The sequence below is a fragment of the Alligator sinensis genome, unplaced genomic scaffold, assembly GCF_000455745.1.
Source record: "Alligator sinensis unplaced genomic scaffold, ASM45574v1 scaffold1115_1, whole genome shotgun sequence".
Taxonomy (NCBI): Eukaryota; Metazoa; Chordata; order Crocodylia; family Alligatoridae; genus Alligator; species Alligator sinensis.
This window is the reverse complement of record NW_005842317.1, coordinates 1,177,456-1,191,994: the sequence shown is the minus strand read 5'-3', so window position 1 is coordinate 1,191,994 and position 14,539 is coordinate 1,177,456. Positions and strand designations below refer to the sequence as shown.

Below are 14,539 nucleotides of genomic sequence, written 5' to 3'. Positions count from 1 at the left end.
CTGCGCAAAGTTTTGGTCCCTGATTCGATTCGGCGGAGATTCGGCCCGATTCAGTAGCCGAATCTCTGAATCCAAATCAAATCAGAGGACCCTTTAATCTCCTCGAATCGAATCGGAACCCTCCAAATCAATTTGGAGAGATTTGGCAATTCGGACATAGACACAGCTTTAAATGTTTTTTCTACATATCTCTAGGTAGCAGGAAGCTCGTGAATGCTGCAATGCTGGGGCGCGTGGAGTGTCCCACAGAAGCACAGGGGATACCTGTATGCTCAGCAGCAGACCTGGAAGTGGACCAGAAGCACTTCCGGTCCACTTCTGGGTCTGCTGGAGAGCGCACTGGGCCGCCCCCGGACTCCCCTGGCTCAACGACTGGTGCCTCCTGCATCTGGGGGGGGGGCACCTGGGGTCCCCCCCTGCCGACTGCTGAGCCAGGGGGGGACCCCAGGTGGAGGGCCCCCCTGCATGCTCCCTGGTAGACCCACATGTGGACCAGAAGTACTTCCAGTCCCCTTCTGGGTTTGCCATCAAGTACACAGGGGGGAGCCCCCCGTGCTCCTGTGAGACGTTCCATCTGCCCCAGCATAGCAGCATTAACGAGCTGCACCTGGTACCTCGAGGTATGTAGAAAAAACATTTAAAGCTGTGTCTATGTACAAATCGCTGATTCTCCAAATCAGCACTGAATCTTCAGATTTGGATTTGGCCGAATCAAATCAAGGACAGTGATCTGAATCAACAAATCAAATCATTGTCCCCGATTCAGGCTGAATCTGAATCCAATAGGGCCTGTTTTGCACACCCCTATTGGGTAGCAAAGCAGGCAGCACCAGGTCTCAGGTAGCTTCCTTATGCTGGAACTCCTTCTATGGAAATTGCCAGAGAGAGTCCACATGACTGCTAGCTACAGCCCTGGGTTTATATGTCCCGAAACCCTGGCTCGTGTGATGTCATGTGATGCCTGCAGGAGCTGCCCAATTATCCCCTTAGGCTGTTACTCCGGCGACCCACAGCTAGGGAGCTCTGCTTAACCTGCAGAGCTCCCTGGCCAGGCTGCTTAGGCCTTAAAGGAGCAGGCATATCTTAATCCCCTGTTACACAGACCATAAAGTGATTATGAACCAGTGTGCTCTTTTGTAAAAGACAACACTACATTGGGTTGTATTAACAGGAGTGCCAATTGCAAATTAAAGGAAGTGAATCTTCTGGTCTACTATGCACTGGTGAGTACTGTGGTTTCGGGCCTAACACTTCAAGAATGATGTGGCCAGATTGGAAAGAGCTACGCAGAAAGCAACAAAAATATTAGAGGCCTGGGAAGCATGATTTAAGAGGAAAGGCTGAAGGAACTAGGGTTATTTACCCTGGAGAAGAGAAGATTTAGGGGGCATTTGATAACAGTCTTCAAAACCTGAAAGGTGTTTATAAAGAGGATGCAGATAGACTATTCTCTATGGCTGTAATGGACAGGAGTAGGAGCAACAGACTCAAACAGCAGCACTGAAAAGTTAGATTGGAGATTTCGGACTACAAAGGTGGTCAAGCATTGGAACAGGCTACCTAAAGATGTTGTAGACTCCACCTCTGGAAATTTTCAAGAGCAGGTTAGCTAGACACTTGGCTGGGAGGTTTAGTCAGGGACAATACTGCCTTAGGCAGGGGACTGGAGTAGATGGGCCTGGGAGGTCCCTTCAAGCCCTACTTTGCTATGATCCTAAAGTCTACCTAAATTCTATTTTAGGTTCATAGATGCTAGGTTTGGAAGGGACCTCAACAGATCATTGAGTCCAACCCGCTGCCTAGGCAGGAACCAACCCTGTGCCAAGGCAGGAATGAGTGCTGGGGTCAGATGATCCCAGCCAGATGCCTATCTAGCCTTCTCTTAAAGACCCCCAAGGTAGGAGAGAGCACCACCTCCTTTGGAAGCCCATTCCAAGTTTTGGCCACCCTCACCGTGAAAAAGTTTTTCCTGATGTCTAGCCTAGATCTGATCTCCGTGAATGTGACCACTATTCCTTGTTACCCCAAGAGGCACTCTGGTGAACAGAGCATCTCCGATCCCTTGCTGCATCCCCCTAATGAATTTGTAGGCGGTCACAAGATCACCTCTCAGCCTTCTCTTGCGGAGGCTGAAGAGGTCTAAGTCCCTCAGTCTCTCCTCACAGGGCTTGTCCTGTAAGCTCCTAACCGTATGAGTGGCCCCCCTCTGGACCCTCTCGAGTCTATCAACATCCTTCTTGAAGTATGGCACCCAAAACTGGACACAGCACTCCAACTCCGGTCTGATCAATGCCGCATAAAGGGGAAGTATCACCTCCTTGGATCTATTTGTCATGCATCTGCTGATGCATGTTAAAGAGCAGTTAGCTTTGCTGACGATTTTGTCACACTGATGACTCATGTGCTCAAGTTTTTGGGTTTTTTTCGGATCTCGCCATAAGCGCTCAAGTCACTTTAAAAATAAACCTGAGGTACTTTGGAGGTACTAAGTGATACAACTTTACCCATAATTTTAAAGCAGAGGTGATCAGAACCTCTGTTTGTCTTATCCTAAAACGGTACTGCTCACAGCCCACTCTCTCTTAACATCATCATGCAGTTAAGGAGGACACTAGGTTAAAGCTGTTCATATTTATTAATATACTTACCCAAAATTCCTCTATAGAGTCAGAACCTCCGCCCCCAAAACGGAAGCTAGGCATCTTTCAAATAGTTGTTAGGGAACAACGAAATAAAAGATACTTAAGCTGTATCCAAAAAAGCTTTACATGTATAAATAAGATGTTTACCATAAATATTAACTGAAGTGTTTTCTAAGACCTGATGAAACATACACAAAAAATCATTTTAAGATGTTTTAGTTTGCTTGAAAAGTACAGACATGTTTTCAACACCTTTATTACTATTAGCACAACATCCTGACTCCTAGGTTTTGACAAGTCCTATATCCACAGAAGGGTTTGTACACAACAAGACCCTGTTATGTCCTTGGCCTGAGACAGTCTGGTTGAATCCCTTATAAACAAAGGGGAAAAAAAGAACACATTGCAGTGCAATGTACTGTCATTGAGCATAATCATAATCTGTCCCTATTGTACAAAAGATAACTAATGAAGATGGTTTTTCTCATACAAAGTTAGAAATTGCAGGCCATGTTTTTAAAGGCTAAGATGAGGAAATACTAATTTATTTGCCACAGAAAAAACTGAAAAAGTGGAGTCAGCATCACTGGTGCACTGCTCTCTGGGCAAACTCCCACCTGCATTAGGAGGGTGAAACTACGCAAAAAAATATTCAGGTTGCCCCAGGCATATTTATACCAACTGCATGTTTGGCTAGAAGACTGTGTAGGGGCCACTTATAATTCCCAAATTGGACAATAACCTAAGAACCTGTGGGGCTCTATAAAGAAGAAACGTGATCCATTAGAAGTCACATCAATCAAAGCTGGTGCCTCCAACCATTTTACAAATGTGATTATTTTAAAACGTAAAAATAATTAACATTCAAAGCTGTAAACCTGCAAAGGTTTATTTCACTACAGCCACAACATGCTTTTTCTTCTCCGACACAAATGGCAAGGATCCTGGCTTGCTGTGCTTACGGCGGTTCAAGTCCCTGGAAATAGACAAAAGAAAGATGAAACCCAATGGCAAGTATCAGAAGGTCAGATATGCTAGATTTTTGCTTAAGTCACTACTGCAAGTATCCTACAGTTCCTAAAAATGAGTGTTTTCAGAGTAAAAAATAAATAAAGCAGCTAACTTTCATTAATATTTGCATTCAAAATTTGAAAATCTGTTACACTAACTTAGAAAAAGTCCATATTTTTAAACAGACCCTACCTTCTGAGCAGGAACACTGGGTTTTGTTGGTTATTTTTAATTATAAACAAGACTTTCTGCAGACATTTATAGCACCAGGGGTGGGGTGGAGGGTCCTTTGGCTAGGAAGGGTACCAGGACCAGAGTAACAATAAACCTGATCAGACTCACCCACTCCTCTATTTTCTGTCTGTGCATATGCCAACGTTTCCTCTTCCATTGGTATGGAAAAGGGAACCCAGGTGTTTTGGACTCCACCTTCTACTGCTCCTAGGGTAGCTGTACAGATGCCTCATGGGAATGAAAAAGTCTTTCACAAAAATTCTGGGCCTGGCACCTCAGAAAGTGAAATGTGATCCTGCCTCCACATTAAGACTAATCCTTCTATCATTGGAGTCCACAGAAGATTTGGGAAGGGAATGAGGCCTCTCCCCACAATCTGATATTCTTTCCAACTCCTCAGAGGGCTTGGGGAATAACATGGTCCCCGTTGCTGCTCCTGGCAGGCTGCCCTGCACTTCACACAAAACTAAAGATGATTAATCCAATAACTGATATTAGTTTGTCCAAATCCATATCAGGTTTTGTTTTTGTTTTTTTAACATGAGCTGCTCCCTTGTTGAGGCCCCGTGCATTATTGTCAGTATCGTAACAGCATGTTTTACTAAAATAAACTGGGAAAAAACCAAACACAACCATAGAGGAAACTTACTTTCGCCGACGAGCTTCCCTCATGATACGTTGCTCCTTGGCCTGGCTATAGATGGCTTTGGGTAGGTGACGGTGACGAGCTATGCGCTTGATTTGGGGGTGGTGTTGGAACTTCTCCTTCAGCTTTTGGTTGTAATTCATAGCTGCTTTCTCTCGCGGGGCAAGCTGTGGAAAACAGATGTGTTAAAGTTGTGATGATATAACTTCTGCTACAAAACAAACCTGAATACAGGAGACAACTTACAGGCTTTCCTCTGACAATCTCCTCCCCACCCCTTCCCCCACCCTAAAAAACAGAGATTTTGAGGCTAATTAATAGCAATCCTTAACATGTTTTGTGTGACTCCACTGCTCAAATGCAAAAGTGGCACCATATTCTAAATTTTACCCAGGTAGTTAATTTTATTTCTCAAGTAGCGGACTTAAAAAAAACCCCAAAACAAAACAAAACAAAAAAAACCCCCAGAGAATGGAGAAGAAATGGAGACTACCAACTTGTTAGTAGCTCTAAAGTGGGTTGGGGAATAGGATTTGGCATCTTATATCAAAGCAGAAGAACATGAAACTGCAAATGAGTGTTAGCACCAGCTGGTTATCAGCTTCTGCTATGAAACAAAGATGCATAGCCAATTTTCCATTTAACAATGTATATTCTGAAGAAAATGTCTTTTTATAGCTTCTTCTGAAGGCAAAATAGTATCTTCACTGGGTCTGTGCAACCAGGATCTACATCTATTTTAACAAAACCAGTCTGTTAGAAATTGCAATGTACAAATGAGAAATGTAAGTCTTGAATTGTTCATTTTGCACATATTGAGTTTGAATTTTTATTAGGCAGATAAAATGAAACTTTAGTGTAAAGAGTACAGGGCAAATTAAAATTGCTACAAGAACTATTACTATTGTAATTTTAAAACAGACAACCCAAACATTGACAGTTCTTTTGCACTGAGCATTAGAAGTGAGATCTCGCTCTTTTCTGGGTAATATGCAGAGGATGTTACTTAAATGAAGCTTGTGACCCTTTAGTGCTTCCTTTTCTGGCAGTGTAAGGAAGACCGGTAATTTTTGGCTTTGGTTTAAATACCCTGCTGATTCAGATCTACAGCTACCAGAAATGTCAAGTTCAGTTCTTCGTGGGTTTGCTGGAAGATCTGTGTATTGTGTGCACTTTCACACCGCCATTCCTAGGGCAGGGCATATTGAATCTTTATCAGAAATACCTTCTCTCCATAGATTCATAGATGTTAGGGTCGGAAGGGACCTCAATAGATCATCGAGTCCAACCCCCGCATAGGCAGGAAAGTGCTGGGTCTAGATGACCCCAGCTAGATGCTTATCTAACCTCCTCTTGAAGACCCCCAGGGTAGGGGAGAGCACCACCTCCCTTGGGAGCCCATTCCAGACCTTGGCCACTCAAACTGTGAAGAAGTTCCTCCTAATGTCCAATCTAAATCTGCTCTCTGCTAGCTTGTGGCCATTATTTCTTGTAACCCCCGGGGGCGCCTTGGTGAATAAATACTCACCAATTCCCTTCTGTGCCCCCGTGATGAACTTATAGGCAGCCACAAGGTCGCCTCTCAACCTTCTCTTGCGGAGGCTGAAAAGATCAAGTTTCTCTAGTCTCTCCTCGTACGGCTTGGTCTGCAGGCCCTTAACCATACGAGTGGCCCTTCTCTGGACCCTCTCCAGGTTATCCACATCCCTCTTGAATTGCGGCGCCCAGAATTGCACGCAGTACTCCAACTGCGGTCTGACCAGCGCCCGATAGAGGGGAAGTATCACCTCCTTGGACCTATTCGTCATGCATCTGCTGATGCATGATAAAGTGCCATTGGCTTCTCTGATGGCTTCGTCACACTGCCGACTCACGTTCATCTTGGAGTCCACTAGGACTCCACTTAAGTGCCACCCAGCAGGTCATTCCCTAGGCTGTAGGTGTGCTGGACATTTTTCCTCCCTAGGTGCAGCACTTTGCATTTCTCCTTGTTGAACTGCATTCTGTTGTTTTCTGCCCACTTGTCTAACCTGTCCAGGTCTGCTTGCAGCTGTTCCCTGCCCTCTGGTGTGTCCACCTCTCCCCATAGCTTTGTGTCATCTGCAAACTTGGACAGAGTACATTTCACTCCCTCGTCCAAGTCGCTGATGAAGACATTAAAGAGTAATTGGTCCAAGGACCGAGCCCTGCGGGACCCCACTGCCCACGCCCTTCCAGGTCGAAGCCGACCCATCCACCACGACTCTCTGGGTGCAACCTTCCAGCCAATTCGCCACCCACCGGACTGTGTAGTCATCCAAGTCACAGCCTCTTAACTTGTTCGCCAGTATGGGGTGGGATACCGTATCGAAAGCCTTCCTGAAGTCTAAGTATACGACATCCACATAGTAGTCACAAGCTTATCAAACTAACTCGAAGCTGTACATACCCTCTTCCCATCCCCAACTTTCTTGTATTCTATTTGCTTCCCACTCAGAAAAAAACCATTTCTGACTAGAAACCTTGTCCATTCCAAAAGATTTTGACAGCAGCTTTTTGCCTCCTATATTAGTGCAACTACTTCAGTAGCAAAAATTAAGAACAAAAGGATAATATACACTGCTCGTATTACACATTTCAGTTCCTTGGTTCATAATTTCAGTCATTCTTTAGTTATTGTAGGACCTTCTAAGGCAGCCCAAACCTGAAATTCTAATATGCGAGAACAAACAGAAGCACTCCCATTCACATATGTATTTTTAAACAAATGATTTTGGACCTTCTTTCCACTTTATGAAAACATTCTTTTGTTGAGGGTTTTTGGGGGGAGGGTTAAAGGCACGTGGATAAATCTTTCTCCTTTTGGAGGTCACCTTTAATATATAACCTCCCCAACTAAAATTTTAATATATTCTGAAGAGATACTTCAGCTACAGTGTCAGACATTCTTTTGGTCTGAAACATCTTGCTTCCAAGTCCTCAATTATATTAATAAAACATGGTAAAAGTTTCTCTCTTTTGGACTATAAAAACATAGGTGTCAGTGTGGCTGCAATTTATCCATCCTTTGAATAGAATATGTATTCAAATATCAAAGCACAAAAATACACTGAATTTTTGTTTCCAGGGTTTCTAATCCCTAAAAGAAATTCTTCCTTTCAATACCTGCCATAATCCCTTAAATTTCAACAAGCAAGCAAATCCTGCAGTCCTTACCAGTTAAAATATATATATATTCCCCTTGTAGTTAAGTTCATTGTATTGAGCCAGCCTAAATAGCTGTTTCAGTCAATAAATCCCCGGTGTTCCTGCTATGTAGCAAACTGCCAGCATAATCCAAATTAAAGACCTTTTATTTTAATTAAAAGCAATGATTTTCTTTAATTTAAGAGGAACAAACTGCTGATGATTTATTACAACTTTGCTGATTTTGCAGACAAAAGTGATTCTGTAAATTAATTTATGATGCATCCAGGATGTCTTGTTTAAAAAAAAAATACACACACACACACACACACACACACACACACGCAAAGTGAGATACTTCAAAGTCTGTTGCAAGTTTTGTAAGTTCTTTTATATACTTTTGATAAAGATAGTTACATTGGGACTTAACTGTAGGAAATGCTATGTAAAAGGGATCTCACCTATTATAGTCAGAATTATCCTCTAAGTGAAGAAAGCCAAAGGGTCAAAGTTACTGTCTAAATACCAAAGCTGAAGGCCTAAGATACCAGAGGAAAGAAAGATATTGCACAGAAAGGGGAAAGCCCTGTTGCCAATAACTGTTCTGCAATGGTGGATACAAGCACCCAACATTCCACTAACTTCAATGATGCCTCATGCAAACATGGGGTCCACTCAAGCAAAGCAGGTTTCCTGGACTGGGGCCATGGTGTTTAGAGACTAAAATACTCCAACATACTTTGAGACATCATTAGAATTTATATAATACTATGGGTGAAAAGACCCTGCCCTGGGGAGCTTATAATGAACCCGTACCCTCCTAACCATTAAGGAAAAGATTTGCATTCTAGTGTCCCTGACAAGTCTTGGCTCTGTTTTCATCAAAACAGAACGCCCATCCCTCTTGATGAATGGTAAATCAGAGAAGGGCAGTGTTATGCTGTCACGTAGAACAACCTTAAGTTATGACTGACCACCAGAAGAATCCTGATCCTTAGGCCAATGGCAACTGGGAGCACAAGGGATAAAACATGAGAAGTAATGCAGGGAGGGATGGAGATTAATTGTGCCACTTAATGGGAGCAATGATCTGAAGTGAAAAGCAAGGGGAAAACAGAAGTAGCACCTATATTGTCTGTACTGGCAAAGTGTGTCCTAGGTCAGCCCTTTCCTATCGCTGTCTTCCTTAATGGGAGAGGCAGAACCCAGTCATTTCTGGTGCTTTCTCCATTCTATAAAATATATCCTTGTAAGCATTTTCCAAAGGAACCTTGATGCAAGGGGACAACTAAGAAGCTAAAAATATGTCCTTTTAAATAGGTCTGCATTTGCACTGTACATCTGTTCAAAAAGCACTATTCTGGGGACGCAATGAAACTGCTGTAACTCAGCCTGGAAAACATGAGGCAAGCGCTATCTAACCTGTCCAGGTTATTCCTTTTAGGTTAGGGGAGCTAGAGCCCAAATGCAATATTTAATAAAATATTAACAGATTCTGGAAATATTTCTGGCTGCAGCATGTCTTTATTTCTACACTTCCTCTTGCCTTAATGAAGCAACCTTTTATATGCATTGCTACTAATTGTCATCAATTGTTACCTTTCAACTTAATTTAAAGCTTACTACATCTGAATTGAGAACACTAACAGTAAAGAAAATATGGATGTTAAACAGCAGCCCAAATTATAGCAAGTTCAGCCCCAGAAGAATAGAAGTCACTCCTAAGCTAATATGATGCCATTTATACCACCCAGGACTACGTATGTAAACGCCTTGTGTCACAAAATGGAATTTAATGCTCAGAGTAGATTGAAAGGACAGTCAATTATTTAGACAGCCTTGATGCTCTCTTGCTAATGTGGTTTGCTAAACCAGAATACAAGGAGCTGTAACTGAACTTCCCATCAACTCTTTTCTGTTACTTAAGTCAAGAGCTTTTGCTCTTTTCATGCCTTTTTCAGAATAGTGCAGATAAGCAGTAACCCTACATGCCATATATATTAAAGATTCTTTTCATACCAATACTTTATGCTTGCCAGAATACAAGCCATTCCCCAACTAAAAAGCATTTTTGAATTGTTCTGTACTCTGTTTTATTTCCCAGTCAGTTCTTTACTTCTAAAGGAGGAGTGACAAGCAGATCTGGGCCTGTTTCTCAATATGCAGAATGGTAACCATATGTGGGAATCGACAAGAGCCACTTCCACGTAGTGATCCCTCATAACACCTGACAGCCAAGGGCTCCCAAACAGACAAAAATGCCAAAGCGCACAAAGATAAAGATACGGACACTGTTTTTGTCATGTGACAGAAGAACTACCATGTCAGGGGGCTGGATCAGAATTTTTGTAATGTTTTAACATGTCAAGTCAGGGCTGGGGTGGCACAGGTGCTAAGGCGTACAGTTGACAACCCAAAGGTCACAAGTTTGAGATCACAGCAGAAGTGCTCATAGTTCGGCCTGTCAGATTCCAATGAATCTGCAAATTCTGCTAAATACCTTTTCACAAGGACATGAAAAAAAGGCGGCACATACCAACTGCCACACAGATCCTTGATGCTCTTGTGTAGGTTCTGTGCATCTTACTACTACAGTTCAGAAAAATAAACCTCTTCACAAAAAAGCAAATTTCCCATTTCTCTCCCAGACACTTTTTTTTTTTTTTAAAGAGTTAATTTCCCCATGTAAACCAGAGGTAGTTGGTCTTAAATTTCTAGGCCTCTTCCAGATTAAGATATTAGTACATTGGGCATATTAAAAAATTGACTCTTGGTACTCCAGACTGTATATATAGTGGTTGACGGATAATTGTAGGGTAAACAAAGCACACTGTGAACTAAAAGTCCTATATTAAAATTTGCTATTTTTTTCTTCTCTCCCAGCAACTATATAAAAAGTGCAATTTGTTTTAGAACAGACCAGAGTGCTAAAGTTGTTTTTAAAATCCAATCTCTCTTATGACTTGAACAACTGAATTTAGTTTAATTCGAGTCCTAACACAGAATCATATTGATTCAATTGTCAGTAGACTGCAGGCATAGCATGCCTCTGGCTCCTTCAGCCTTTGAATCTTGTTTATTTCACTGATTCTGTGTAATGAGTGAAATGCCAATTATATTAAGAGAACAAAGCTAAAATGCATGCCATAACTGATGACTAACTGGGCAGTCAGTGCTACAACTTTCCTATGAGACAAATATTGGCCAGCCACCACATCAACAGCACATTTAGTCTAATTTACCTGGAACCGGGATCCAAATGAGAAGTAAAAGTCTTGCTACACTTGCTATCAGAAGTAAGCAAACAAGAAAGGACCCACCCCTCCTTAGAATAAATGAATCTTTAAAACATAGTACCTCACTTAAGAAAAAGATGCTGTCGTGTTATTAAAAATGTGCGGGCCAGGAGCAGTCCGAGGCCCTTTTTCCGTGCGGCGGGCTGTGGCCAGCAGCCCAGACACGCCGGGTCGGGGAAGACAGGCGGCACGCTAGAATTAGGCACGGACGCTTAGTGGTTGATTTAAGATTATTTTACTTACACCAAAGATGGTCGCGGTGCAGGCAGGAAAACTTGCTTGAGTTGCAGTTACAAAACAAAACAAAAAACTCAAACCTGCAGAACGTAAGGGTACGTCGCAATGGGGTTTCGGCGACGGGAAGAAAAAACTGCAGGACTCGAACCCCGGGTAGAGCTCTGGATTCACTCACACGAAGTTTGCTAGGCTCCGCGGAAATTTGCGCACAGGGAAGGGTACGTCGAGGGATCAGGCGGCGATGGGGAGAGGCCAGAGGTTGATCAGACCTCTATAGCCAGCTCTAAGGTACACGTGCTGGGTCCGATAGGCTCCGTAGTGCACCTAGAGTTCTCCTCAAGATGTTTACGGAGTCCCCCCTTGCAGGGTTCTCCTCTGGAGATCTCCAACTTGGGCAGAAACCACTCAAGCCTCTTATACGGCTAGCAGGCCAATCACTAGCCGCCACGTAGGAATAATTTAGAACTGACCAATAGTGGGGCACGAATCTGAATACAAATAGCGGGAGCTCCTTGCAACGTGCATTTCTGTGTTGCAATGAAGAAATGCACCCTGCAAAGAAAGCTACAAGTGCGGGAAATAATTCAGCAGTGCCGAAGCGCACACAAACAAAAATCACACCCTTGGGTTGTGACAAAAAACACAATCGTTTTGGGATGAGTCATTCAAGAAAGAATGACACCTAAGAAAAATATAGCCACCTAAACAGCCAAGTATTCAGAACAAGTACTTCAGAACTTTCTCCAGAATTACTGAATGTTCATTTCTGAACTCTAGCAAGATGCTACAGGAAGACTGGACATTTATAAAAATGCAAGCATTCCTGTTTTTATTGTCACTAATATAGGCACACTAAAGGCAGGAAGGACAAATGCTACAGGAAACTGAACCTAGTAAATAGTTACTGCTGAACACCTAACAGGAACTGCTATATAGGAACAGACACCAGTTCCATCTAGTCTAGTATCCTGGATCTGACACTGGCCAACTTCAGATGCTACAAAGAAAGATGCAAGAACTTCGTAGCAGGCAGAGGGGAGATATCGGTTCTGCCCTGAGGGTTCCAGCCTATAACTTTGTTACCTGTTGTCTCCAAACTTTCATTAAATCTTTCTAAACTCAGTCTGAAGAAGGAGCATGAGGCAGTGAGATATTGTTTGCAAAAAAATTGCCTCATTATAGTTATAGTGTCCCCTTATTCGTGTGTTATGATGAGACAAGGAGAACAGAAGCTCCCAATTCATCATATCCCCTCTTATTTAACTCCATTCTGAGATAAATAATCCCCAATTTCAATTCTTCAGGAGTTTTTCCATGTTTTTAAATATTTGTTGTTGTCTTTCTCAAAACCCTCTCTAATTTTGCAGTATCCTTTTTGGGACAGGGGGATCAGTGCTGCAACATCATATAAGGGCAAAGCAATGATCTCTGGTTATTACATAAAATGGCATATTCTTATGTATTAAGCAGACAGTCTTATGAACTTAGTCATATAGGAAATCATGTTATGCTCCGATTTGTCATAAATGCCTGTAAACAGAGGGAAGGATTTTTGTGGGTGATACCTTTTTACTGGACCAACTATATAGTACCCCACACTTCAGGGCTTCCTGAAACCATGTCAAGTTACACACACACACACACACACCCCCCGCAAAATCTATATTAATAAAGAACTCGCATTGACTTAGCAATCAAACCTATGTATAACCTCCAAATCAACATATTACAGTGCTTTGATACCATCATGAAAGGCACATTACCTGCCTAATCCCAACAGAAATAATCTGGGCAAGGTGTTTTACACAGAATTCAGTGTTGGGGCAAAGAGCGTAAGAGCACTAAAGAGTAAAGACCGAAGGGCTTGGCAATGCCCTTCGTAAAGAAACCCCTGCACAATGTTCAGGGGTAGACAGCTTTCAACTACACTTGTTAGTGATTAGCCTTGATATTTGTGAATCTGTGCTAGCATTTAATTGTGTGTCCAATCTTCAGAATTTACCTTAATCTCTCAGGCAACCTGCTAGACTAAAGATGAGCGTAAAAAGTGCCCAAGGCCCAGATCCTATAAAGCAGTGCTTCTCAAACTAACTGATGTGGCAGACCGGCAATTTTTTTTCCCAGCGGGCCAGGGACCAGTGCCCGGTTCAGCCGGTGGCAGCAACTGCATGCAACAGCGCTACACAAATGTGCAACCGGCTGTTTCTCTCTCTTTCCTCACCTCGCACAACGTGATGTCACCTGGAGTGTTGGAACGTACGAACTGTGGTGCTCTGACATATCAGTGTTATGCTTCTGAAATTATATTTCTTTCTTTCCTGGCAACTCGCTGCGGACTGGCGACCGGTGGCTCGCGAACCACCACAGGTCCGCGGACCACCACTTTGAGAAGCACTGCTATGAAGCACTTGGGTGTCTAAATTCTGCCTAAACCCAAGAGAGTTATCTACAATATATGTGCCTAATCCCTTAGGTCAGAGGTCAGGAATCAGCACGGAGCCACTGAATCAGGCTCATGGAGCCAAGGGGGCATAGTTTATACCACACTGCATCATGCCATGGCTGGATGCTTTACCCATGCTGCATTGCAGCTTGGCAGCAGAAAAGCAATGATGGCAGCAACTGGGTCCTAGTGCTGGCCCACCTTTGACCTAAGCTAGTTTATTTCAGCCAGCTGCTGAAAAACATTGCCAACCCCTGCCTTAGGTGCCTAAATTTTGACTAATATAGTTTCTTAGGCAGCTGGAATTCTGCTTGGCTGGACTGAGCTAAGCAGTTCAGCACCTACCATGCTTCAGCTTATTTGGGATTCACTAACTAGGTGTCTCTGCACCTAAGTCCCCAGAGGGGCTGTATCAAATATATTCAGAATGTGCCTAGCAAAACATACCCTGAGAACACTGAGTCTTGTATAAAACAAGACAGAAAAGTAGAAGAAGTAATGCCCAAGTTTTGTATTGCAGGACTGCTTAGGTATTTTGCATTGAGTTATTGAATTTAAAAAAAATCATAAAACAGTGTTGACAGTAGAGACTGGAACCCAGGACTACTCCTACTCCCAGCTCAACTGCATAAACACATTCAAATAATTTAGTAGAATTCTTCCAGGTTTGTTCTCCTGGTAAAGAAATTTACCCAGAGTCATGTGTACACACATTCAAACACTCAGGCCCTTGAGTGGAGAGCTTGCAGTACTGACACTGTGCGGCCAGGGGAAGCGCTGTACACACATTTCAGGATGTTCCACAGACTCCTTTACTCTGCCTGGTGAAAGATGTCAGCACTGCCTAGGGCAACACTGATTGGCT

At 43.0% G+C, this 14,539-nt stretch overlaps 1 protein-coding gene across 1 annotated transcript in view; it reads right to left on the bottom strand.

The window, feature by feature from the left end:
- Positions 1-2,616: 2,616 nt before the first annotated feature.
- Positions 2,617-14,539, bottom strand: part of DCAF13 (DDB1 and CUL4 associated factor 13) — a 46,716-nt gene continuing 34,793 nt past the window's right edge. Inside the window, exons 10-11 of the mRNA XM_006028524.3 lie at positions 4,537-4,700; positions 2,617-3,618 (exon numbers count right to left, since the gene is read on the bottom strand). Coding sequence (XP_006028586.1) covers positions 3,531-3,618; positions 4,537-4,700 — 252 coding nt within the window. The 3' untranslated portion in view covers positions 2,617-3,530. The remainder of the gene's footprint in view (positions 3,619-4,536; positions 4,701-14,539) is intronic.